General features: G+C 46.7%; 1 protein-coding gene across 5 annotated transcripts in view; it reads right to left on the bottom strand.

Annotated features, from left to right (window-relative positions):
- The window catches only part of CAMK1D (calcium/calmodulin dependent protein kinase ID), a 490,514-nt gene that overhangs the window by 259,558 nt on the left and 205,982 nt on the right, over positions 1–24,974 (bottom strand). For 4 of the 5 annotated variants that reach the window (XM_008002265.3, XM_008002267.3, XM_008002269.3 and 1 more), the window contains exon 2: positions 20,259–20,390. The exons of the other annotated variant lie outside the window; for it this stretch is intronic. In XM_008002265.3, coding sequence (XP_008000456.1) covers positions 20,259–20,390 — 132 coding nt within the window. The remainder of the gene's footprint in view (positions 1–20,258; positions 20,391–24,974) is intronic. 5 annotated transcript variants of the gene reach the window in all.

Raw genomic sequence — 24,974 nt, 5'->3', positions numbered from 1 at the left:
TTTCACCAAAAAAAAAAAAAAAAAAAAAAGATTAAATGAGACTTAAAACACTTGCCTCCCTCCTGTTGACCTCCTATGACTCGCAGGGCTCTGCTGATTCTTCCTTCTCAATGTATCCAGCAGGGTCAACCTGCTTGGGTTGGGCATGGTGGTTCACACCTGCAATCCAGCATTTTGGGAAGAAAAGCGGGAGGATGGCTTGAGCCCAAGAGTTCAAGACCAGCCTGGGCAACATACTGAGACCCCGTCACTACAAAAAAATTTCAAAATTAGCCATGCATGGTGGCGTGCCTGTAGTCCCAGCCATTCCAGAGGCTGAGACAGGAGGATCACTTAAGCCCAGGAGTTTGAGGCTATAGTGAACTGTGATCTCGCCCCTGCACTCCAGCCTGGGCAAGAGAGCAAGATGCTATCTCTAAAAATTAAGCCTTTAAAAAAAAGATCAGTTGGCTTGCCTGGGGTCCCTCCCCTCCAGCCAGGACTCTCACAGTCAGATGCCAGGTGGCCAACTGGTCTCTATTCTGCAACTGCCTAGTCCACCCCCATCCCACACACCACCACAGGAATCGTCCCGCATCTTCCCAGCATTCCTCCGCAATCCTTTGCTATGCAAAAATCTTTTCAATGGTTACCCCTTGGCCTAGCAAATGAAGTACAAACCCCTAGATTGTGATGATTTCAGAATGAAGTACAAAGGGAAGCAAGGCACGTCTTACATGGTGGCAGGAGAGAGAGAGAGAGAGAGAGAGAGAGAGAGAGAGAGCGCTAAGGAGGAAGTGCCACCTTTAAACCATCAGATCTCTTGAGAACCCCATCACTACCATTACAGGTGTGAACCACCACACCCAGCCCAAGAATAGGCACCTCCATGCTTTGCCCTCGGTTCCCTGCACCCCATCCTTCCTGTTGCACCTTCTCAAACACTTTTCATCTTTATCTCTGTACCTGTTCTAGCTGTTCCACCCACTGAACCGTTGCCCTTTTTTCCTGCCTCCACGCAGGAAAAGCCCACTCGGTCTTCGAGTTCCTCCAATGCCACCTTCTTCTGATTTGCCAGATGGCTATGATGGGTACCTCTTCTGAACCCCCTGCAAGCACCTACTCCCATTCTACAGAGTCCTAAGGCTGCTTTCTTGCACAGTTGCTGGGTATACTTGGAACCCCCACTCCCCCCCCAATATCAATTCTCAGCTCCTTGAGGCATGGATGGGGTTTGACTCATTTTTAAAAGTGTGTCTAAGTCATTAATTAATAAGGCTCAAGAAGTGAAATCTGTTCATTCAGCTCAAAACAGTGCCAGCTTCTTTCCAGAAGGTAGTTTACTCATGGCAACTTTGGAGCCATTAATAGCGTCTTCTTATGTTTAAAACTCTGGAGAAGCTGTGAAGACAAATCCCAGCCAAAACATTTTCAACAATAGGAGTAGGTCTCTGGTTACCATTCACACATCTTGCTCTGCTATGATTTGTATTTTAAAAGAGTTGTACTAGTCCCTTCTCACACTGCTATAAAGATACTACTTGAGGCTGGGCGTGGTAGCTCATACCTATAATCCCAGCACTTTGCAAGGCCAAGGCTGGTGGATCACCTGAGGTCAGGAGTTCGAGACCAGCCTGACCAACATGGCGAAACCCTGTCTCTACTAAAAATACAAAAATTAGCCAGGCATGGTGGTGCATGCCTGCAGTCCCAGTTCCTTGGGAGGCTGAGGCAGGAGAATCACTTGAACCCAGAAGGCAGAGGCTGCAATGAGCTGAGATTGCACCACTGCACTCCAGCCTGGGTGACAGAGCACGACTGCATTGCAGGAAGAAGAAGAAGAAAAAAAAAAAACTACCTGAGACTGGGTTATTTATAAACAAAAGAGGTTTAATTGACTCAGTTCCATATGGCTGAAAAGGTCTCAGGAACCTTACAATCATGGTGGAAGGTGAAAGGGAAGAAGGTATCTTACATGGTGGCAGGAGAGAGTGAGAGTTAAGGAGGAAGTGCCACCTTTAAACCATCAGATCTTGTGAGAACTCCCTCCCTATTGTGAGAACAGCACAGGGGAGCCACCCCCATGATCCAATCACCTCCTGCCAGTTCCCTCCCTTGACACGTGGGGATTACAATTCGAGATGAGATTTGGGTGGGGACACAGGGTCAGACCATATCAAGAATCTTACACTTCCCATATGAGAAGAAGTGACAACAAAAGTGAAAATTTGGCACCAATTCTGCTTGGGATTTCATGTATTCTATCAGAATTTTTTTTTTGTTTTTGGGTGCTGGTTTCTATCATTGAAATGAATACATATTTACTACTCGCAAAAGCTTTTTGTTAGGATACACGTACTTATGTTAACTATCTAAAGTACTTGGCAATTCTATAAAATAAAGCATTTTTATTTTTTTAGAGGGAAGGGAATACCTGTTGTTTTCCTTAATCTTTCCTCTTGTGAAAATAGCACAATCTGACTCCTCCCAAGATATACCAAACACCCACAATGTAGCAAGGACTTTGCCAGACACTAGAAACCCATTTGGAGCTCAGGCAGCATCCATACCTACATGGAGCTTTAAGTTTGCTGGGAGAGAAAGACAAGTAAACAGACCGTTATTTGTTATGGAGACAGTGTTACAATGGAGGCAACACTGATGCTACCAGGGAACAGAAGGGGTAGCAAGGGTACCCTGGATTTCTGAAGCAAGGATTCCTAGACCAGTGCCTTTCACAGGTAAATAAGCAAACGCATCACTGGGAGATCCAGCTTCCACACACATTCTGATTCAGTGGGTTTGCAGCGGGGCCTGTGAGAGCATTTCTAATCCACTCCCAGGTGATGCTGCTGCTGCTGGTCTAAGGACCACACTCGGAGTAGCAAGGTGCCCAAAAGACTAGACCCCAACACTGAGGCCACATCAGTGGGGAACAGCTGCATTCTGGGGAAGCAGGTGATGGAAAAACAGCCAGATGCGAGACCTACAACAGTGACCACCCCTGTCCTCAAGGATTTTTTTTTTTTTTTTTAAATTTTATTGACATGAAGCCTCACTTTGTCACCCAGGCTGGAGTAGAGTGGTGCAATCTCGGCTCACTGCAACCTGCACCTCTGGGTTCAAGCTATTCTCCAGCCTCAGCCTCCTGAGTAGCTGGAACCACAGGTGTGCTCCACCATGCCTGGCTAATTTTTTTTTTTTTTTTTTTTTTTTTTTTAAATAGAGACAGGGTTTTGCCATGTTGGCCAGGCTGGTGTTGAACTCCTGGCCTCAAGTGATCTGCCGTACTCAGCCGTCCTCAGCCTCCGAAAGTGTCACTGTCCTCATGGATTTTGTTTTGTTTTGTTTTGTTTGTTTTTGTTTTTTTGAGATGCAGTTGTGCTGTTGTTGCCCAGGCTGGAGTGCGATGGTGCCATCTCAGCTCACTGCAACATCCGCCTCCTGGGTTCAAACGATTCTCCTGCCTCAGCCTCCTGAGTAGCTGGGATTACAGGAGCCCGTCACCACGCCCAGCTAACTTTTGTATTTTTAGTAGAGATGGGGTTTCACCATGTTGGCCAGGCTGGTCTCGAACTCCTGACCTCAGGTGATCTGCCCATCTTGGCCTCCCAAAGTGCTGGGATTACAGGCGTGAGCCACCGTGCCCAGCCCCTCATGGATCTTAAAGAGGTAAATGAAGAGGAGGAAAAAAATTAAAGGCATCTACAAAAATATCAATCACCTTGGAGGTGTGATGCAACCTTCTTACACAGATTTAAGTGCTCTTGGATTCAGAGTAATTCGAAGATGACAAATCTAAATTATTTAAAAGTCTGAGTTATAAAATTTTTTTAAAAAGAGTTATTTCAAGTACTTGTAGAATCTTGAACCTATGGGAGGGTCACTGCCACATCCACTTAGGTGACAAGGTCATTACTGCCATGGGACACACTGGTGTCAAGCCCTTAAAAATATTCCTTTTCCTAGGTAAGCAGTGTAATATCTTAATAAGTATTTTTTATTCTATCGTATTGTCACCACACAATTTTTAAGAGTAGTAGAAAAGATGAATTTCAATCGGACCTGTACGCCGAGTACACAGAGTTCAAAATGAAAAGATTTTCTGTCATCTATGTACAAGATGCCATTCCAAAAGAGACTCTATGAAAAATTCTAAAGCGAGACGTTGATATGACTGTTGTTTTCTTTAAAATAACTACAATGTATGCAATTAAGTGAGTGCTGTTTGCTACCAAAAAAGGAAATTAAATGTCCACACTAATTGAACGATGGAGTACAGAGATGACAGGAGTCTGATACATACACCCTGAAAAGTTTCATTGCCTCGTAGACCATCTGTTCATCCGACTCAGCAACAATACTGTGGAAATATTCAGGGATATTTCTTGAGTAAGTAGTTTCTTCAGAACAGTTTCCATTTGGAAGTTTATATTACGTTCCTCGACACAGTGATATTTATAAAGAAGAAAAAAAATCCCACTCTAAGTCGCCTTTTAAAGAGGCATATTACCTTTTTGAAAAAGTTATATTAACTGAATAACAATAATAATGGGCTTAATAATAATAATGGTGATTATTCCCAAAACAAATTGCCTACAGGAGGGAAAGCACTCACATCTGTGTAAGGAAACACTGTATCACTTACTTAGTCGACTGTTTCAGAAAGTCCACACTACTGGACATATATCCTTAGGAAATTATTTCAATAAGCAGCTCATTCATAGATACTGCTTGTGGTTCAAAAGTAGCTTGCTGATCTGTTCCCACAATCTTCTCCAAAGTTTTAAGAAAAGAAGCACTCAAAACAAAACAAAAAAAGACGAATTTAAAAAAAAAGAAAGAAAACTGAAAAAGAAAGAGGCTGATCTGGGCACACTGCCTAGGCGTTAGCCCTGCTCCGCAACCAGGAAAAAAGATGAGGGGAGGGAGGGAATGAAGGAGGAGGAGAGACAGAGAAAATGAAAGACAAGTAGAGAGAAATAGGAAGGAGGGAGGGAGAAAGGGAGGGGGGAGGGAAGGAGAGAAGGAAGGAAAGAAGGAAGGAAGGAAGGAAGGAAGGAAGGAAGGAAGGAAGGAAGGAAGGAAGGAAGGAAGGAAGGGAGGGAGGGAGGGAGGGAGGGGAGGGAAGGAAGAAAAGGAAGGGAGGAAGGGAGGGAGGGAGGGAGGGGGCAAGGGGGGAAGGGAGAGGAGGGAGGGAAGGGAGAGGAGGGAGGGAAGGGAGGGGAGGAAGGAAGGAAGGAAGGAAGGAAGGAAGGAAGGAAGGAAGGAAGGAAGGAAGGAAGGAAGGAAGGAAGGGAGGAAGGAAGGAAGGAAGGAAGGAAGACAGGAAGGCAGGCAGTCAGGCAAGGTGGGAGGGCAGGCAGGCCTAACTGATGGTGGGTTCCAGAACAAATCAAACTTGTAACCACTCTATAGACATATTTAAAGGAAAACTCAGTAAAAGTGGCCCCCACTTATAATGTACCATGTTCTGAATCCAACAGAACATGGAACCTGTCAAAAATGGGGCCCACAGACAGATTTGCCTCCTAAGTTTTAACATAATCCCAGGTATACCGACCATTCTGATTCAAGCTCGAAATTCAAGGCACTCTCTGAAATGTGCACTCTGCCATGCTTTAGGGCTGCCCACCCTGTTGCTGTATCAAGTGGCTTTGTCCTGGAAGAGGTCCTACCAGGATTAAACAAACAACCACAACATCAACAAAAAGAAACCACACACTCACAGAGAATCAGGTGTGGATTTGTGAATACACAATTCAAACTATTTTAAAGAAAATAGCTGCATTATCACTTGGCTCTAAAACCCAGCGAGAACTCATTAGAAAAAACAGCGAACACCTGAGTAAAAACTTGGTTCTGGAAGTTTACTTTTCTACCTAGAAAAATGTGTGCACACATGTAGAGAAATGAGTCATGGAGGAAGCAGCCACGGCCTCTTGGACAGGTTGGCTTATCCCCCAAACCATGAACATCTCTAGATGGTTTTCAGCTCATCAGCCGCCCCATCCCTGCCTTCCCTACTCTATGCCATCCCGGGGGATGATGCCCCCCAAACTCACTCTGTTGTCCATGATGGTACATGGGAAAGCTTCCTCCCTTTGTTTCTAGAACATCTTGGAAAACTACAGAGAGAGCAAAGGATCAAACAGGACAGAGAAGGAACAGCACAGCTCTCAGGCCTGAAGCTGACGGAGAGGATGGAAAAGGTCTTTCTGGATTATGAACTCACGCCAGAGTAGCATTTTCCATATTTTCTAGATCATTCCACAATCTGTAACTGGCTTCTTCCCACTGCACTTCTGAGAAGTAGTATCTTCACTGTATTCCCAAGACACTGGCACACTGGGCCAGAATCATCAGATACACCTGAAATGAGAGCAAACCTCTCCAGCGTTCCACCTGTATTGCAGGCTTGGAGGCAGGCCTCTGAGCTCCGTTCTAGTGAATACCGGGCACCGGAGACAGCCTGGAGCAGAATACGACTGCAATCCCAGCAGCTCGAAGAAACACTGCACTGCTGCTAGGGAGGGGAAGTCAGAAAGAACGGCACATCTAATTGAAATCACCAGGGGAATTTCTGACACTAGTCAATATCCCATTGTGGAATCTGGCCAACCTACTGGAGTAGATTCTTCAGGACCTCTACAAGATAAGGAAGAGTTACTTTCCTACACTCTCCTGGAAGATGCTGTACACGTATGGTTATGTGGAAAGAGTTCTGAATTTGGAGGCCAGAAACCATCCTTCTGACTCTCCGCGTCTGCCTGGCTAAGCTCCATGACCTCGGGCAATCACTTTACCTCTCTGCACCTCTTTCCTCTTCTGAAAGTCAAGAGAACTGGACCAAGATGTCTAAGTTCCTTTACTAGTTCTAACGCTCTGGTGACTCTAACATTAAGAGAAGCAGACAGTAAGGGAACCAAGGAAAGCAAGAGTTTTCACAGGAGTTTTGTCAGCAAGAAAAATGGTGAAACTGATGTATCCTTGGCAACTCTGCATCAGGGTTGGGTCTATGACAGCAGCAGCCTCGCCCCTGGAAGAAGGCCGGCCACCTCAGTGCTGCTGCCTCGGTTTCCCATTTCAAGAAGGACTCCCTTAGGCTTCAACAGGGAGCCTTATGGAGACAACACTTGCTTGATGCAGCTTCTGGGAAGGAACCTTCCCCCTATTCCCACTGTCTAGCAAGATGTCCCTTACACATAATAATAATGTACACAGCAAACATTGGGAGAGCCCACACTATGTGCCAGGCACGCATTGACTGTTTGATCCCTACAACGACTATTGGAGGCAGATATTATTATCATCCCCATCATCCTACAAATGGGGGCTCAGAGTTCAAACGACTTGCCCAAGGTCAAGTAGCTTCTAAGAGCAGGAGTCTGATGCAAACTTAGACGAGCTGATTCTCTTGACTTCACCACACTGTATCCTGCCTTTCTGTTAGCTGAGAAGTCACAGTTATGGATTTATTCTTTCACCATTAATGAACACCTCCTACATAGAGTGGGCTATTGCCTGTATCAAGGAGAAGTGGCCCCTTTCTTCACAAGAGAACACAGAGACAGCAGATGGGTCAAATCATAGTGGAAAGAGACACACAGACCTGGGTAACTTCCTCTCCGCATATTACTAGTTATGTGGCCCCTAAAAATGTCTTAAATAAGTCCAAGTTCCTTATCTGTGAAATGTCAATCATAATATCCACTTTATAGGTTTATGGTGACGATTAAATAAAACAATGCTTGTAGAAGTCACTAGTTTCTAAATCATGACACAGGAAGAAGGCTGTTTTTAAAAACCTTGAAGGTACATTTACTAAATGAAGCAAAAGTCCATTTTGTTCTTCAATAAAAAGATATAAAAAACTGAGATGTGGCCAGGCGCGGTGGCTCATGCCTATAATTCCAGCACTTTGGGAGGCCAAGGCGGGTGGATCACCTGAGGTCAGGAGTTCAAAACCAGTCTGGCCAACATGGTGAAACCCCGTCTCTACTAAAAGTACAAAAACTAGCCAGGCCTGGTGGCAGGCACCTGTAAACCCAGCTACTTGGGAGGCTGAGGCAGGAGAATCACTTGAAGCTGGGAGGCAAGAGGTTGCAATGAGCCAAGATTGCGCCACTGCACTCCAGCCTGAGCGACAGGGTGAGACGCCGTCTCAAAAAAAAAAAAAAAAAAAAAAAAAAAAAAAAAAAAATTAAAAACACCTGAGATGTATGTATGTATTTATTCATTTTCAGAGACAGGGTCTTGCTCTGTCACCCAGGCTGATGTGCAGTGGCACAGTCAGAGCTCACTAAAGCCTCAAACTCCCGGACTCAAGGGATCCTCCTGCCTCAGCCTCCTGAGTAGCTGGGACTACAGGCACATGCCACCACACTAGGCTAATTTTCTTTGATTTTTCATAGAGACAGGGTCTTGCTATATTGTCCAGGCTGGTCTTAAACTCCTTGCCTCAAATGGTTCTTCTATCTCAGCCTCCCAAAGTTTTGGGACTACAGGCATGAGACGCTGTGATTGGCCTCCAAGACATATTTACAACGTGTGTATCTGCATATTTATTTACGCAACTACATATAGTACACTTACGTGTGTGTATGCTTAGTTCATCAGTTCTACAGCTTTCAATAAGAACCAAAAACACCACATCTATTACGGCACTGTATTTCTTAAAAGATATCCTTGTATGTGTTTGTACCCCAAGTGATACCTCCTACTTATGCACATGAAGTCAAAACTGTTTTTTAAATATTCATAAAAGAAAAAATGCAAATAGCTAAAAAATGGATATTAATCAATTTACCAAATTCTATCCAACTATTACTTTAGAAAAAATGTCTTCCCCCAAACCTGCTTTCAGACCAATCATCAGAGCCTTTGAGAAAAAGAGTTATATAGCTTTAAAACAGTAAACAACTCTTCAAACTACTCAAACGATAGCCCTGGACTTCACATATGTGAAATGAAATTTGTTAATCAAATTACATATAATTTAAAATACACAGTAAGTCATAAATAAAGCTTCACTAAAATAATTCATTTGCCATATGAATCATGCCAAAACCACATAGAAGACAGAATGGACACAACCTAAAGCTTAACAGAAAAAAAAAAAAAAAATGAATCTTTGGTGTCTATTTCTTTTTCTGTATCTGCCATCCTAGTCTATCTCACCTACTCGCATTTAATCTTTCATTAGTGTGGTTCTCCAATGTAAGCTATTCTGACTTTTTAAAAATATTAGCCTATGAGAGAAACAGAGACATCTATATAGATAGATCTACATATCTAGATAGATATCTAGATAGATATCTAGATAGATTGCTCTTGAAATCATTTAAGTGGAATTTGTATAAATCATCATCTAAATAAGTTTACAGAAGAAAGGGAAAAGATCTGCCAAGATATATTATTCGAGGAATTTAAGCCACCAAGTAGTCCACATATGAGCTGAACTCCCATGTAAATATCCAGATTAGATGACAGACATGGCACAAGGAAATAAACATGCAAAGATGCAACACTGGTTTTAAAAGTGTGATGAAACACATTGTTTTTCCAACTACTCTAAATATCTACAGAGTAATCTACATAGTACACAAGGTGGCAGGAGAGGTCAGACCAGATTTAAGTATACTCTGTTGCCATAAAAGAATTCTCTCTCTCTCTCTCTCAAACCTTCCACCTTTCTGGAATGCCCCATATTGATTGAGGAACCTGTCATCCACTTGGTCAATGTAACGGATAATTTTATGTGTCAACTTGACCGGCCTAAAGGATATCCAGACAGCCAGTAAAAGAGTATTTCTGGTGTGTCTGTGAGGGAATTTCTGGAAGAGATTAGCATCTGAATCAGCCGACTGAGTAAAAAGATTATCCTCACCCGTGTAAGCGGGTATGTTCAAATCCACCGAGAGCCAGAATAGAACAAAAAGGCAGAGGAAGAATCAATTTGTTCTTCCCTTTTTTTTTTTTTTTTCTTTTTTTTTTCAGAGACAGAGTCTTACTCTGTTGCCTAGACTGGTGTGCAGTGTATGATCACGGCTCACTGCAGCCTCGATTCCTGGACTCAAGTGATCCTCCCACCTCAGCCTCCCAGGTAGCTGCGGCTACAGGCGCATGCCACTACACCTGGTTTTTCTCTCTCCTGGAGCCAGGACATCCATCTCCTGCCCTTGGAGGTCGGCTCCCCTGATTCCCAGGTCTTTGGCCTTGGACCAAATCATTGCTTTCCTGGGTCTCCAGTTTGCAGATGGCAGACTGTGGAACTTCTCAGCCTCCAGAATGACAGGAGCCAATCCCTCACAATAAATCTTTCTATGTATCTATATATATATCCTATTGCTTCTGTTTCTTTGGAGGACTAATACAGTCACCAAAGCCAGAGAGAACTGGAAGTCAGCATAGATTCCTCCCTTCCACCAAACTTTCTTTGCCTAATCAGCACCCAGTCCCAGGGTTTCTAACCTCCTTAATTTTACCTGAGTTCCCCTAATCCTTGCCTCCATTCCCACCATGTTGCCTTTAGTTCAGGGCTAGATTCAGGAAGTCCACAGTCTGGAGCAGCAGAGATCCCACGGCACAGTCAGGAGTGATAGAAGCAAACCTCGGTGCCGTGGAATCTCAGAGGGAAGGACCCGTCCAGACAGGAAATCAAGGGACGTGTCCCAAAGGAGGTGTGTGTCAAACTGCAGCAGGAAGGATGTGAGGCGGGGGGCAGTGGGGAGAGGCAATTATCTGCTCTTTTCAGGACAACTCAACTGAAACATGGGGTGCAGGGTGGGAAGATGAAAACTAAAGAGGTAGATCACAAAGTGGGGGGCTCGTTTGCAAAAGAGTTTGGATCCTATCAAGCAGGGGACTTTTTGGAATTAAAGTAGTGAGGGTGATTATCAGACATGCATTTAAATACTCAGTTGCACAGTGCTGTGGGAGAAGGAACTAAAGAAGGGGAAACTGCCACGCTTTGGGCGTGTCCTCCGACACTTCATGTGTTGGAAACGTAAATCCTCAATCCAGCAGTGCTGGGAATTGTTTCGGTCATGAGGCATCTGCCGTCATGAAGGAGTGAATGCAGCGTTCATGGGACTAGGTTAGCGCTAACAAGAGCAGGCTGTTATAAGGCGGGGTGTTCTCTTCACCTCCCCTCTCTTGGCACACACTCACTTGCCCTTCTGCTTTTCTGCCATATGCCATAAAGCAGCACAAAATCCTCACCAGAGGCAGCCACCCGATCTTGGACTTCTCAGCCTGCAGAACTGTGAGCTCAAGAACTCTGTTTCCTTTGTAAATTACCTAGTATCAAAGTATTATGTTATAGCAACAGAAGATGGAATAAGACACTAACTTCCACAAGAGCCACACTTAGTGCACTATTTGGGAAGTAGAAACCCTAGGCAGGAAGAGGCCCCAGAGATACATGGACCCTGGAGAGATAACCAACATGGCTCCTCGAAATAGGTTCAATTCCTTGTGTTGTAGTATGGGATATGGCCAGTTGTCTTTTCCTTCAATTCAGGGAGTACTATAAGCAATGTCTAAGAAATTAACAGAAATGCATTGATTCTGGATCTCACATCAAATGTAAAACATCCTTGATTTTTGCAATGGACAAAACACCATGAGAAAGTCACTGGAAGGACCAAATATATTATCTCTTGGCTAGAAAGTGGCACTAGCGTTAGACCACTCCTATTTCCTCTTACAGACATGCACAGTTACGATGAAATAAACAACGACCACCAAACGGTGATCAGAAACGAAGGTGAGTTTACTGCCAACCAGGCAGGGGAAGCCTCCGGACTTAGGAGGAAGCTCAGCATGGCTCCCAGGATAAGCAAGCATAGGTACGGAGCAAAAAGGAGGGAGCACACTAAATAAGGCAGGATTCTGAACTGCTACGGAAGAACCATCATTATGGAAGACCTGTCAATGTCAACTCTTCTCAATCATTAATGGCTTTCACAGAGCCTGGTTTTCACAGGTCCGGGGTGCATTGTTTAAGATTCCAGAAGGCCTTAGCTCATTCAGCAGACAAGCTCACATATGCATGCCCACAGCTTGGCAAGATTTTGGCTTTAACCACACACACCACCACCACCATCACTAAATAACTTACTGCATCCCTCAAAGCCTGTTTTACGGGGATTGCCTGGTTTTATCTGAAATCAAAGTAACGGCCTGGCACGGTGGCTTAGGCCTGTAATCCCAGCACTTTGGGAGGCCGAGGAAGGCGGATCACAAGGTCAGGAGCTCAAGAACATCCTGGCTAACACGGTGAAACTCTGTCTCTACTAACAAAATACAAAACAGTTAGCTGGACGTGGTGGTGGGAACCTGCAGTCTCAGCTACTCCGGAGGCTGAGGCAGGAGAATGGCATGAACCCGGGAGGCGGAGCTTACAGTGAGCCAAGATCGCGCCACTCTACTCCAGCCTGGGCGACAGAGCGAGACTCCGTCTCAAAAGAAAAAAAAAAGAAGAAGAAGAAATCAAGGTCACTTTCAATACAGTTTCCCAAGGTATCCGAGAGTCTAGAATCGTAAGATATACACCTGCCTCCCTATGTGTCACCATAAGCAAGGCTTTCAGCCATTACTTTTCACATTTCCTGCTTGTGTCCTCCATTCCAATGCAAGCTTTCCAGAGAGGAACTCTCTGTCTTTTAGAATATCGCCTTCTAAGCAGGTCAGATTGATCCTTAAAAAGCTGTATTGGTGCCTGAGAAATTCAAGTACTAGCTTTACCAGCTTAGCCATTTTCAGTCATTGGAAAAGTGGTTATCTTCAGCCCCAATCAATGGATTTCTTTTCTTTTTTTTTTTTTTTGAGATGGAGTTTCCCTCTTGTCGCCCAGGCTGGAAGGCAGTGGTGCGATCTTGGCTCACTGCAACTTCTGACTCCTGCGTTCAAGCGATTCTCCTGTCAGCCTCCTGAGTAGCTGGGATTACAGGTGCCCACCACCATGCCCGGCTAATTTTTGTATTTTTAGTAGAGATGGGGTTTCACCACATTGGCCAGGCTGGTCTCGAACTCCTGACCTCAAGTGATCCGCCCGCCTTGGCCTCCCGAAGTCCTGGGATTACAGGCATGATGCACCGCGCCTGGCCCCCAATCAATGAATTTCTATTCAAGTGTCAGTTTCTCTAACACACACAGACTGGCACTTGGCAGTGATTTAAACAAGTGAACAGGGCCAGCCTCCCTTCAGAACAAAGCCGCAGGAGCAGGGGCAGGCTAGATTTCCAGAGTTCATCAATGTCAAAGCCTTTCTCCGGAGGCTGTTCCTTAATCCCAAAGCAGTTGTTTTCTTTGGTTGCAGAAGTTGCCCTCCCTCTGGTCCACACTGAGAGGAAGGTGTCTGCCTTAAGGTAACTGGAGGAGGAGGCTCTGCCCTTCCCACGACAGAGGTGCCAACTCACTCTCCTGCCACACATCCTGCCATCCATCCTGACCTTGACCCCAGGGATTTCAGGGATTCCAGCCCAGCATCCTGGGCTTTGGCACCTGCTGCCTTTAGCAGTCCTGACCCTCTTCTGATGTGCTTGGCACCGCAGTGTGCTGGCTCGACCACACCCTACCCCAGCCTCTCAAGGCCTGGCACTGCCACGACTGCCCATACTTCTTCAGTCACCTTTGAGAAGTGAGGTTCTCGCTCCTGAGCCCAGTCAGTGGCTGGTGCGTGCTCCTCAACGATGGGATGATGGACTCAAGTCAGTTCACCAATCTCATAACAAAACTAGGCTCTTCCAAGGCAGCACATCTGAGTTTGCTCCTCTCAATGAAGACTCTGCCCTGAAGGAAACATTGCGTGGCATGTGTTTCTGCCTGTGGACACATCTGGACACATCTGCCCACACCCCTGGTCATCACACAGAGCAGCCCCACCCTAGCAGGTGAAATCAGGGGGCAAGGGCTGGAGAGGGGTGGCTCTGACATCGCACTGATTATGTGTTGGGATCACTGGGTGGGGTATGGGGGAGATGCTTTTTCAATTTTCCAGCACCTGCCATTACCTCCACTTCTGACTCAGTTGGTCTTGGATGGGACCTAGGCATCAGTATAATTTTTTTTTTCTTTTTTTTTTCTTTTTTTTTAAGAGATGGTGTCTCAGTCTGTCACCCAAACTGGAGTACAGCCTCAAACTTCTGGGCTCAAGCAATCCTCCCACCTCAGCCTCCAGAGTAGCCGGGACTACTGGCAACCACCACACCGGACTAGTTTTTTAAATTTTTTTGTAGAGACAGAGTCTCACTATGTTGCCCAGGCTGGTCTTGAACTCCTGGCCTCAGACAATCCTCCCGCCTCAGCCTCCTAAAACGCTGCAATTACAAGCATGAGCCACTCACTGTGCCCGGCCCATCAGTACGATCTTAAGAGCTTCCTAGGTGATTTTAAAGTGCAGCCAGGGCTCAGAAACACTGACTGGGAGAGAAAGAGGCAGAGACCGTCATCTGAGACTCCCCAGTGTACCCAAATAGACAAAAACACGCCAATTCAAATCAGTTCCTGCCAGGGTCTCTCCCCCAAGGCAAGACAATCTCTGCAGTCTACAAAGAAGCCATCAGAACAGCACGTTGAATTCTGGTGCCATGCTTCATTCAGACAGTATCCCCTCCACCAAACTGAGCCTGAGTTTTCCCAACTATTAGTAAATGAGCTGCTCTAGACATAGCTGCTTTGCTTCTCTCAGCCCCCACCTTCTAATCTATGCATGCCCCTCTCTCTTCATCTCTCATTTAAATGCAGACTGTTGATATATTTGCCTTTCTACTCCTGCAAAAGTACTTTAAGTGTTGCCTTGAAATTATTATTATTATTATTATTTTTTGAGATGGAGTTTTGCTCTTGTTGCCCAGGCTGGAGTGCAATGGCGCAATCTCGGCTCACTGTAACCTCCACCTCCCAGGTTCAAGCAATTCTCCTGCCTCAGCCTCCCCGGTAGCTGGGATTATAGATGTGTGCCACCACATTCGGCTAATTTTTGTAGTTTGAATAGAGATGGGGTTTCACCACGTTGGCCAGGCTGGTCTCAAGCTCTTGACCTCAAGTGATCCATCCACAGCAGCCTCCCAAAGTGCCGGTTTCCAGGTGTGAGCCACCGCACCGGTCAAGTTTGGAAATTAAGATTTGGGCAGTGCCTGCCCTCGAAATAAATAATGTCACAGAAATCATAAACTCTGTAATCCAGCCCGAGGAGAATAACACCAATGGTGTTCTATTCCATACTGCATACAATACTCTGTGGTGGGATCACAGCTAACCGTTCTGTCTGGAGCAGCTTGTGCTGAATTTTCTAGATGCAGCCGCTGATGCCAGAGCGAGGCTGCCGGTCCTCACAGCTGCATAGCAACAGCCTACCTCCATGTTTATCTCAGTGTTTCCCTCTGAGCTTCATTGAGTATCTACTGATCAAGTAGAAAATTCATTTTGGAACAATTTCCAGAGCAAGTACAAAGACATCCTTAAGGACATGTTAGCTACATTACTTCAGTCCAGTGAAATAAATAAACTTCTCAGCCTACAACAAGCTCAGCATAAAGAGGGGACAGGCAGTCTTTTCAGTGTGCCGGCTTAGCAGTTCCCCGGTGGTCCAGCAGCGAGGATTCAAATGGGCCTACTTCCAAGGAAAATAGTGTGGAAATAAACAAATGGCCAGGAAACAAACACAAACAGTGTGGAAATAAACAAATGGTCAGGAAATAAGCAAAAGTAGTGTGGAAATCAACAAAGACGGTGGAATTTAAGGCAGTCTATTTGGGATCCCGTCTACAATGACTAAGTCATGAAAATCATCAAAAGACTTTTTTCTGTTTTCTTTTTTCTTTTTTTGAGATGGAGTCTCGCTCTGTTGCCCAGGCTGGAGTGCAGTGGTGTGATCTGGGCTCACAGCAAGCTCCGCCTCCCAGGTTCACACCATTCTCCTGCCTCAGTCTCCCGAGTAGCTGGGACTACAGGCGCTCGCCACCACACCCGGCTAATTTTTTTTTTTATTTTTAGTAGAGACAGGGTTTCACCGTATTAGCCAGGATGGTCTTGATCTCCTGACCTCGTGATCCGCCTGCCTCGGCCTCCCAAAGTGCTAGGATTACAGGCGTGAGCCACCGCGCCTGGCCAGGACTTTTTTCTTATATGCTGTGTCTGAAAAACTTTACCATTCAGCAAGTCCAAATCACAGTTGAGTTCCAGACCTGGACAGTTAACTGGACTTCTCTACCGGGACATCTCCTCAGCCCCCAAGTTCAGCATGTCTAGATCAGGACTCTCCACTTGCCCTCCTGCTCTGGTATGTCTGATCTCAGTGAATGGGGTCATCACCCACCCAGGCATCCATGTCAGAAACCTGGCAGCCCTTCTGGAATCCTCCTTCTCCCTCCCTGCTCTCCCCATTCCTTCCAAATTCCTGAGTCCTACAGATTCCACTGCGTTCACACCCTCATACCTGTTTCTTCCATCCCAAGGCCAGAGCTTCTGCATTCATGTGTTACGTCTTCATTTCTCCACCAGATTCTTCCAATGGCCTCCTCACTATTCTCCCTACATACATTGAGTCCTGGCCCCCCAGTCCATTCTTCTCAGTCCTGCCACAATAATCTCCAAAAATTAATCTGGATTATGTTGCTCCTTTCATTAAAACCCTCCAATGGCTCCCCAGGGTCTAGAAGATGAAGTTCAAAGTGGGTACACAAGGCCCTCCACACTCCCACCTCTCCAACCTTAGTGTCTGCAGGCCTCCCCCTGAACCCTTTGCCCTGGAGAGCTCCCCGGCACACCAGCCTTTCTGTCTCCCATCTCCTGACCTCTGTCTGGGCTGCCACTTCTGGATGGAATGTCCCTCTGCGTTTCCGACCCTGAAAACCATGCCCATTGTCCGGGCCCTCCTCCTCCGTGAACCCTCTCCTCCCATCCCACTCCAAAGGAAGAAGAGGGCACCCTCCAGGCCCTGGCCACGCTCCTATGCAGCATCTGCAATGCCACTGCACGTACTTAGTGACAAAACTATGAGCTCCCAGAGAGCAAGGAGAGCACCTTATCTTTTAAACTCAGCGCCCACCAGTGCTGCCTGCTGCACAGTGAGAATTTAACAAATATTTGTTAAATGAATGAATGTCTCCATGACAACATTCTGAGTGGTTTCAAACTGTTTTCTTTCTAGCTCATTGACTTTGCTTTCAGCTGCTCAAGATGTGAATCTGCCTCTTATTCCACATGTAAATCATTTGCAGAGGACCAAAAAAAAAAAAAATCAGTGCGGGAGATATTATAGATCACCTTCTTATCCCTGGAGAAATCACTTCTTTGTTCTTGACTCCTGAAAGAGGGGTCAGGCTTCCAGGCACTCCAGCAGCGGATACTGAGAAACTATCACAACAAGTTATTCCAGCCCTCTGGCCCTCCTTGGTTTTTCAGTGCCCTCTCCCTGGAAGTGATTATTTGAGTGAGGTACAGGGTGAGGACAATTAAAACAGACCATCCACAGCATCAACAGGACTGGCTTATAAAGCCTACATCCATGGCCTCTGCTCATGCAAATGAAAAATAACGCTAAAAAAATGAAACTGACTTCCTCCGCTTTTGGACTTCTCAGCCCTAAGGGAGTCACACAAAAATACAGTCACCATTCTCAATCCATCAGCAGACAGCTCCTGTGCCCGACGTAAAACCTTTGGAAGGCTCTGGGCCCACTCAGAATTCCATCTACAATGTCAAATATCTGTAATATGCCTGCAACTTCATGTCACCAGCAAACAACTTCTTCTCCAAGTACTGATTTCATATTGGAAAATGAGCAATTTAAATAAAGGTCTCATTAACATCATGTTTTCCTGCTAGATGCTAATGTACTTAATTTGTTTTCCCAGATTCTCTTCCATACAATCATCTCCTGCAATCCTCCTCAGGACAACCTGAAACTCATTGGGTTCCTAATAGACAATCCAGAGCACCTAGAAACAGTCAAACTACCAAACAAATAAGCAAACCCCTTAGGCTACAATGTTATAGAGACCTGTTGGTTCTCAAACACTTATCACACATGCTGTAGCTTCTTCTGGGAGGTTCACAAAGGTCAGAAGACGACAGATCGACTGTCCTGGCCCTCTCAGCAGTGCTGGGTTTGTACAAATAATGGCCCATTATTTGTTCAGTGGACACCGCTGGTCCCAGTAAGAGAGAAGTGGGCAAGATGTTTATTCAGAAAGAATGTGAGGAGCGTGATATTTTGTGCTAAGGCCCTAGAAGACTTGTTCTCATTCTGCTTTGCTTGTCGGTACAGAGATTCTTGCTATGTGCTGATTCCAAACCCCAAAAATTTCAAGGATATTTCGAACATCTTTTATTCATAGCAACTCTTACAAATTTCCGTAGCACACTGCTCAGACACACTCCAAACATGCAAAATCAGGTACTACATAAGGGCTTATTCCCCCAAACCTTTTGAGATTACAGGGCAATGGCTTAATCATGACAGTGTGGGGAACGGTGTGGACACCACACCCATGAAAGAACATCGTTGGGGTGGATCCAGACACATCAGAATGGTTCTGGGAGCCAGGCACCATGGCTGATGCCTGTAATCCCAGCAATCTGGGAGGCTGCGGTGGGAGGACCACTTGAGGCCAAGAGTTCAAGACCAGCCTGAGCAACACAGTGAGCCCTCCATCTCTAAAACAAAACAAAACAAAAAAATGTTTTTTAATTAGCCAGGCATGATAGCATGTGCCTACAGTCCCAGCTACTCAGGACCCAGAGGTGGGAAAATCACTTGAGCCCAGGAGTTGAGGTTGCAGTGAGCCAAGATTATGCCACTGCACTCCAGACGGGGCAACGGAGCAAGATCCTGCCTGGAGAAAACAAGAAAAAATGAATGGTTCTATGTGTACCATTATATAAGAGGGGACTTTCTTATATTTTCACTCCCCGTGTGTAATCGAAATAAATGAAAATCTTGGCCAGGCACAGTGGCTCATGCCTGTTATCTCAGCACTTTGGGAGGCTGAGGCGGGCAGATCACCTGAGGTCAGGAGTTCAAGACCAGCCTGCCAACATGGTGAAACCTCGTCTCTACAAAAATACAAAAATTAGCTGGGCATGATGGCAGATGCCTGTAATCCCAGCTACTTGGGAGGCTGAGGTGGGAGAATCACTTGAACCCTGGAGGTAGAAGTTGCAGTGAGCCAAGATTGCGCCATTGTACTCCATCCTGGGCAACAGAGCAAGACTCTGTCAACAAGTACGGAAAGAGGAAGGGAGGGAGGGAGGGAAGGGAGGAAGGAAGGAAGGAAGGCAGGGGAAGGAAGGAAAGAAAGGAAAGGAAAGGAAAGGAAAGGAAAGGAAAGGAAAGGAAAGGAAAGGAAAGGAAAGGAAAGGAAAGGAAAGGAAAGGAAAGGAAAGGAAGAAAGAAAAGGAAAAGGAAAGGAAAGGAAAGGAAAAGTAAGAAAGGAAAGGAAAGAAGGAGGGAGGGAGGAGGGAAAGAAAGGAAATAAAGAAAAAAAAATCTATTTTATTTCTATTACACAAAAAACTCAAAATAAAACTCAATGAAGAGGTAAGCACTGAAACAGTGAACTCCATGCAGCCTGCTGGGTGCCAGGTGCCACGTCTGCGGCAGAGAATGGGAGAAACCATCGGAGCGTGTGGAAGTAACACTGGCCGGGTTGCTATTCCAGGCTCTGCCACCCTGAGCTGCAAGGCTTTGGACACATGACTGTATTTTATGAGCTTCATCACCTTATCATAAATAAAACAGTAACAACAACAAACAACAACAGTACTCATAGCGGTGGCAACAGCACAGACCTTTACTGAGCACTTACTACGTGGTGAGTGCTGCAGTGAGCCCTTCACAAAAACGTAGTAAGCAGCATCTTACCAAATCCCTACAACATCCTGCCAAGGAGATGCCAGTAACTCCATTTTACAGAGGAGACTCAGAGCCCCGTAGCCAGCCCACGGTCACTCAGATATCGTGAGTGGCAGGGTCTCGGTTCACAAGCAAGTCTGCCTGACAGCTGTGCTCTTTGGAACTGAGAACTACTTCCAGCCACCGCCGTGAATGTTATAAGACACGAGAGATCTATGGGAAAAGTGCTTTGAAAGTTGGTTTCATTTGCAGAGTCCTCTGGGGGCCCCTCTGCCCCCCGAGGAAAGTCTGCCTCCGGGGCAGGCATCCTGCAGGACACAGGGGCCAGAAGGTGGGGAGGGGAGGAGGGGAGGTGTGGGGGAGGGAAGGAGGGGAGGAGGTGAGGAGGGGAGGAGGGCTGCCCTCCAGCACTTACTTTCTCAGGACAGCTATCTCATTCTCTATGCTGCTTTCCTTGCCCTTCAGCGCCTTCTTAGGGATACACTTCACGGCAAAGAGCTTGCCAGTTGCCTTCTCTTCAGCTAAAACCACTTCCGAAAAGGCCCCGCTGTGAACAAAGAGGGAAAAAAGAACACTTAGATGCAGGAGTCTGGTTTTGCAATAGCTCTACTCACCCTACCACCAAAGTTTGAGTAAACAATAATGACGGCTTAATTGTAAGCATTACTGTTACTTTTATCCAACACGGTTCCTTGCCAAACATCTTTGTGCAAACAAATACACAGGGGCGGCCAGGCACAGTGGCTCACGCCTGTAATCCCAGCACTTTGGGAGGCTGAGGCAGGCGGATCACCTGAGGTCAGGAGTTCAAGACCAGTTTGGCCAACATGGTGAAACCCCATCTCTACTAACAATACAAAAAATTAGCCAGGTGGGGTGGCACACACCTGTCATCCCAGCTACTTGGGAGGCTGAGGCAGCAGAATTGCTTGAACTCGCGAGGCAGAGGTTGCAGTGAGCTGAGATCATACCACTGCACTCCAGCCTGGGTGACAGAGCAAGACTCTGTCTCAAAAAATAATAATAATAATAATTTTTTTAAAAAAGAGGTACACAGGGGCAAGCATGCTTTCCTGCAAAGGGACATGTGGATGTGGAGGTTAACACGGTGAGGCCACCTCCCGGTACCACCTGCTGCACAGCACAGTGGCGTCCCTTTGGAGCCCACAAGAGGTTTCTTCTACAGAAAAGGACTGGATCCTTCTGCCGGTGTCAGCTCTCCCCACCTCCACGCAGACTAGAAAGTCACACTAAAACCCCAGGTCCTCACAGGCTTTTTCATCTAGAGGAAATTTCAGAGCGCTCTGCAAACACTGGACTCCTTCTCCCAGCTGGGTAAGGACACGACGCGGTGTGAGCAGTGTGGTAGGTGGTCCAGACACAGGGTCATTAATTGCTCCAAGGGTACAAGTGCTCACCAAGCAGCTTGAATCCTTTTTAAACCAAAGAAACTAACAAACAAGGACCATGGACTGGGGAAGACTGTCCTGCCTGAAAATACACATTTCACTCTGCAACGGCAGAGCAACAAACTAAAACCAGGACATCTGGGGCTGGAGAGCCCATTTCTCTGGAGGAGTCCCTTGTGATCAGGGAGCCCCAGAGCCAGCACCCCGGGACCACCTCCTTCACCGACGGCAAGCAAGGCCTGCATGCAGAACTCCACTAATAACCCTGGCATGGAACAGGCTCCTCCGTCATCCCCAGATCCTCCAGATCCCAGCTCTGGGAAGTACCACAGCCCACCAAGTCGTTCTCTGTCCCGGGACTTTCAACTCCTGCTTCAAGAAACCAACGTTCCTGTGTCCAGAGAAACCACTGGAAGCCCCAGTGTTATGGCAATGCCAGGGCTTCAGGCATTACCTTCTTCAGTCCAATGGTCCCCAACCTTTTTGGCATCAGGGACCAGCTTCACGGAAACCAATTTTTCCATGGACCCGGGAGAGGAGGGTGGTTTGGGGATGACTCAAGTGCATTACATTTCTTGTGCACTTTATTTCATTTTTTTGAGACGGAGTCTGGCTCTCTTGCCCAGGCTGGACTGCAGTGGCACAATCTTGGCTCACTGCAACCTCTGCCTCCCAGGTTCAAGCGATTCTCCTGCTTCAGCTTCCTAAGGAGCTGGGATTACAGGTGTCCACCACCACTCCTGGCTAATTTTTGTATTTTTAGTAGACATGAGGTTTCACCATGTTGCCCAGGCTGCTCTCGAAGTCCCGACCTCAAGTGATTCACTCGCCTCAAACTCCCAAAGTGCGGGGATTATAGGTGTGAACCACCATGCCCAGCCACTTTATTTCTATTATTATTACACACGAATGTATAATGAAATAATTCTACAACTCGCCATAATGCAGAATCCGTGGGAGCCCTGAGCTTGTTTTCCTGTAACTAGACGGTCCCACCTGGGGGTGATGGGAGACAGTGACAGATCATCAGGCATGAGATTCTCATAAGGAGCGTGGAACCCAGATCCCTCGTGTGCACAGTTCACAACAGGGTTCATGCTCCTATGAGAATCCAATGCCACTGCTGATCTGACAGGAGGCGGAGCTCAGGCGGTAACGAGAACAATAGGGAGTGGCTGTTAAGTACAGATGACGCTTTGCTTGCTTGCCCGCTGCTCACCTCTTGCTGGGCGGCAAAGTTCCTAACGGGCCACATACCCTACCGGTATTGGTCTGCGGCCTAGGGGTTGGGAACCCCTACTTCAGTCACTGTCAAAGAGATTCCTGAACAGAGGGAACGCCCTTCCTCCTCCTCTCCTTGGCCTCCTGACAGCAATGCGCACTCTGTCACAATCCAAGGGAAGGTAAATGCATGTTTAAAAATCTTTTCCAGCGAGAGGAATTCACTTCCACTCAGTGCAATTAACCTCAGGACAGCGTTCCCACCGGCCCACGAATGCTCATGAGAGAAGCCTGTCTATAGCTTCAAGGTCTGTTTGAAAACCAAATCCAAGGGGCAGAACATAGTCCTTCCACAAAATATCCCAGATGAAAAAGATCAGAAGCAGGATCTTCTGCCCAAATCCACAAATGATTCATCTGTAAGATTCTCCCCTCAAAACACTACATCTCAGAAGCCAAACCTTCTAGAACCTGCCAGAACAATCATCATTAAATATAAACACATAAACCCACCACAGGTTTATCAGAGAGGGATACACGGAGTCCGGCATTCCCAGTGACACCGGCCATGGCCAATAGCTTTTGTCCAGGAAACTCAAATCATAACAATTCCAGAGATGGCCCCTGAGCCCATGGCCCATCCCTCCTCACTCATCTCTAAGCCAGGGGGAGACAGGTGGCTGCACCTCACAGAGTTCTCAGGTGGGCCAAGACCCTGAATGAGGAGGTACGTGTTCCCCCTCACGACCCTCTGGAGGTAGAACAAGAACTATGTTAGAGTATGAGAAAAAGCACTGGGGAAAGACCAAGGTTCACGCACCACAGGTGGTTTAATACCAGATACTTCATTCATTCATTCATTCATTCATTCAGTCAGTCAGTCAGTCAATTTCCCTGTTGGCCACTTGAGTCCCTAATGCTGATGACACCCCAATGTTCCTGAGTTTGTTGGATTTACTAAGCCCATTTTCCAGAAGGTGGAAAAGCCCTTTGGCAGCAGTGACCATGGACAAGGGCTCGGGCTGGGAACAGTGATCAGGCCCCTCTCGTCCTGGACTGCCCCTCGCTCCACTCTCCATCTGCAGGTGCTCCTTCCTCTATGGAATCCCTGTGATCAGAAATGACTACAGCCCACACAGAGGGGACACCCTGCTCAATCGGACCCTTGGGCGCCTATAAGAGAAAAGCATTTCCTTGCTTGGAGGAAATGGAGTGAGAAGTGAGGTTGCCGCAGGACTCAGCCCAAGGAACAAGAGATTGAGGAAGGGACCGAGGGGTCTCCTCAGAGCCAGCACTGCCACGGCAGGAAGCTGACAACACGGCGAGGCAGTAGTGCCCGTGGAGCTAGGGTTTTTCTGCCTTTGTCCCTGGTTAGGTAGGGATGGGCTATGTGGCCCCCTATGGGGAAGGCTGGACAACGGCACAAAGGTACATCAAGAGAGTCATATGCTAAACAGCCCAGGCTTGACACCACATGACCAAGGAGTCTCCATCAGAAGATCCTGAGTAGAGTCACGGAGCCAAGTTTCCAGTCCCATTCTCTGTGAATGCAAGTCAGCACGCAACTCCATGCCTAGGTCTATACCCAGAAGTGAAAGTGGGGAATGAACAGGGGCGTCGACAGCCACAGTCACAGCGGCATTATTCACAATAGCCACGAGGTGGCAACAACCCTTGCATCCACTGGGGGAACAAATGGATAAAATCTGGTCTACACATATAACAGTAAATAGCCACAAACAACAGTGGAATTCTGACCCATGCTGGAACACAGATGAACTCTGAGGACATTATGCTAAAGGAAATAAACCAGATACAAAAAGCCAAATATCGTGTGATTCTACTTACAGGAGGTGTCCAAAGTCATCAAATTCATAGAGGAAGAAAGTAGAACTGTGGTTGCTAGGGACTAGGGGGAGAAGGCAATGGGGAGTTCTGTTTAATGGGGATAGAGTTTCCGTTTGGGAAGATGAAAAGGATCTGGAGGCCAGGCACGGTGGCACATGCCTGTACTCCCAGCACTTTGGGAGGCCAAGGCAGGCAGATCACTTGAGGTCAAGAGTTTGAGACCAGCCTGGCCAATATGGTGAAACCCTATCTCTACTAAAAATATAAAAATTAGCAGTGTGTGGTGGCACGTGTCTGTAGTCCCAGCTACTCAGGAGGCTGAGGTGGGAGAACCACTTGGGTCCTGGAGGCGGAGGCTGCAGTGAGCTGAGATCACGCCTATGCACTCCAGCCTCAATGACAGAGCGAGACTCCGTCTCAAAAAAAAAAAAAAAAAAAGGTCTGGAGAGGGATGGGGTTGCTGGTTGCACGACGTGAATATACTTGATGCCACCAAACTGTACTCTGTCAAATGGTTAAAATAGGCCGGGCACAGTAGCTCATGCCTATAATCCCAGCACTTTGGGAGGCTGAGGTGGGAGGATCGCTTGAGCCCAGGAGTTCGAGACCAGCCTGGGCACCACAGTGAAACCCTGTTTCTACAAAAAATGAAA

The sequence above is a fragment of the Chlorocebus sabaeus genome, chromosome 9 (genome assembly GCF_047675955.1).
Source record: "Chlorocebus sabaeus isolate Y175 chromosome 9, mChlSab1.0.hap1, whole genome shotgun sequence".
Classification (NCBI taxonomy): domain Eukaryota; kingdom Metazoa; phylum Chordata; class Mammalia; order Primates; family Cercopithecidae; genus Chlorocebus; species Chlorocebus sabaeus.
The sequence above is the reverse complement of the archived record's forward strand: the minus strand, read 5'-3'. Positions and strand labels throughout refer to the sequence as shown.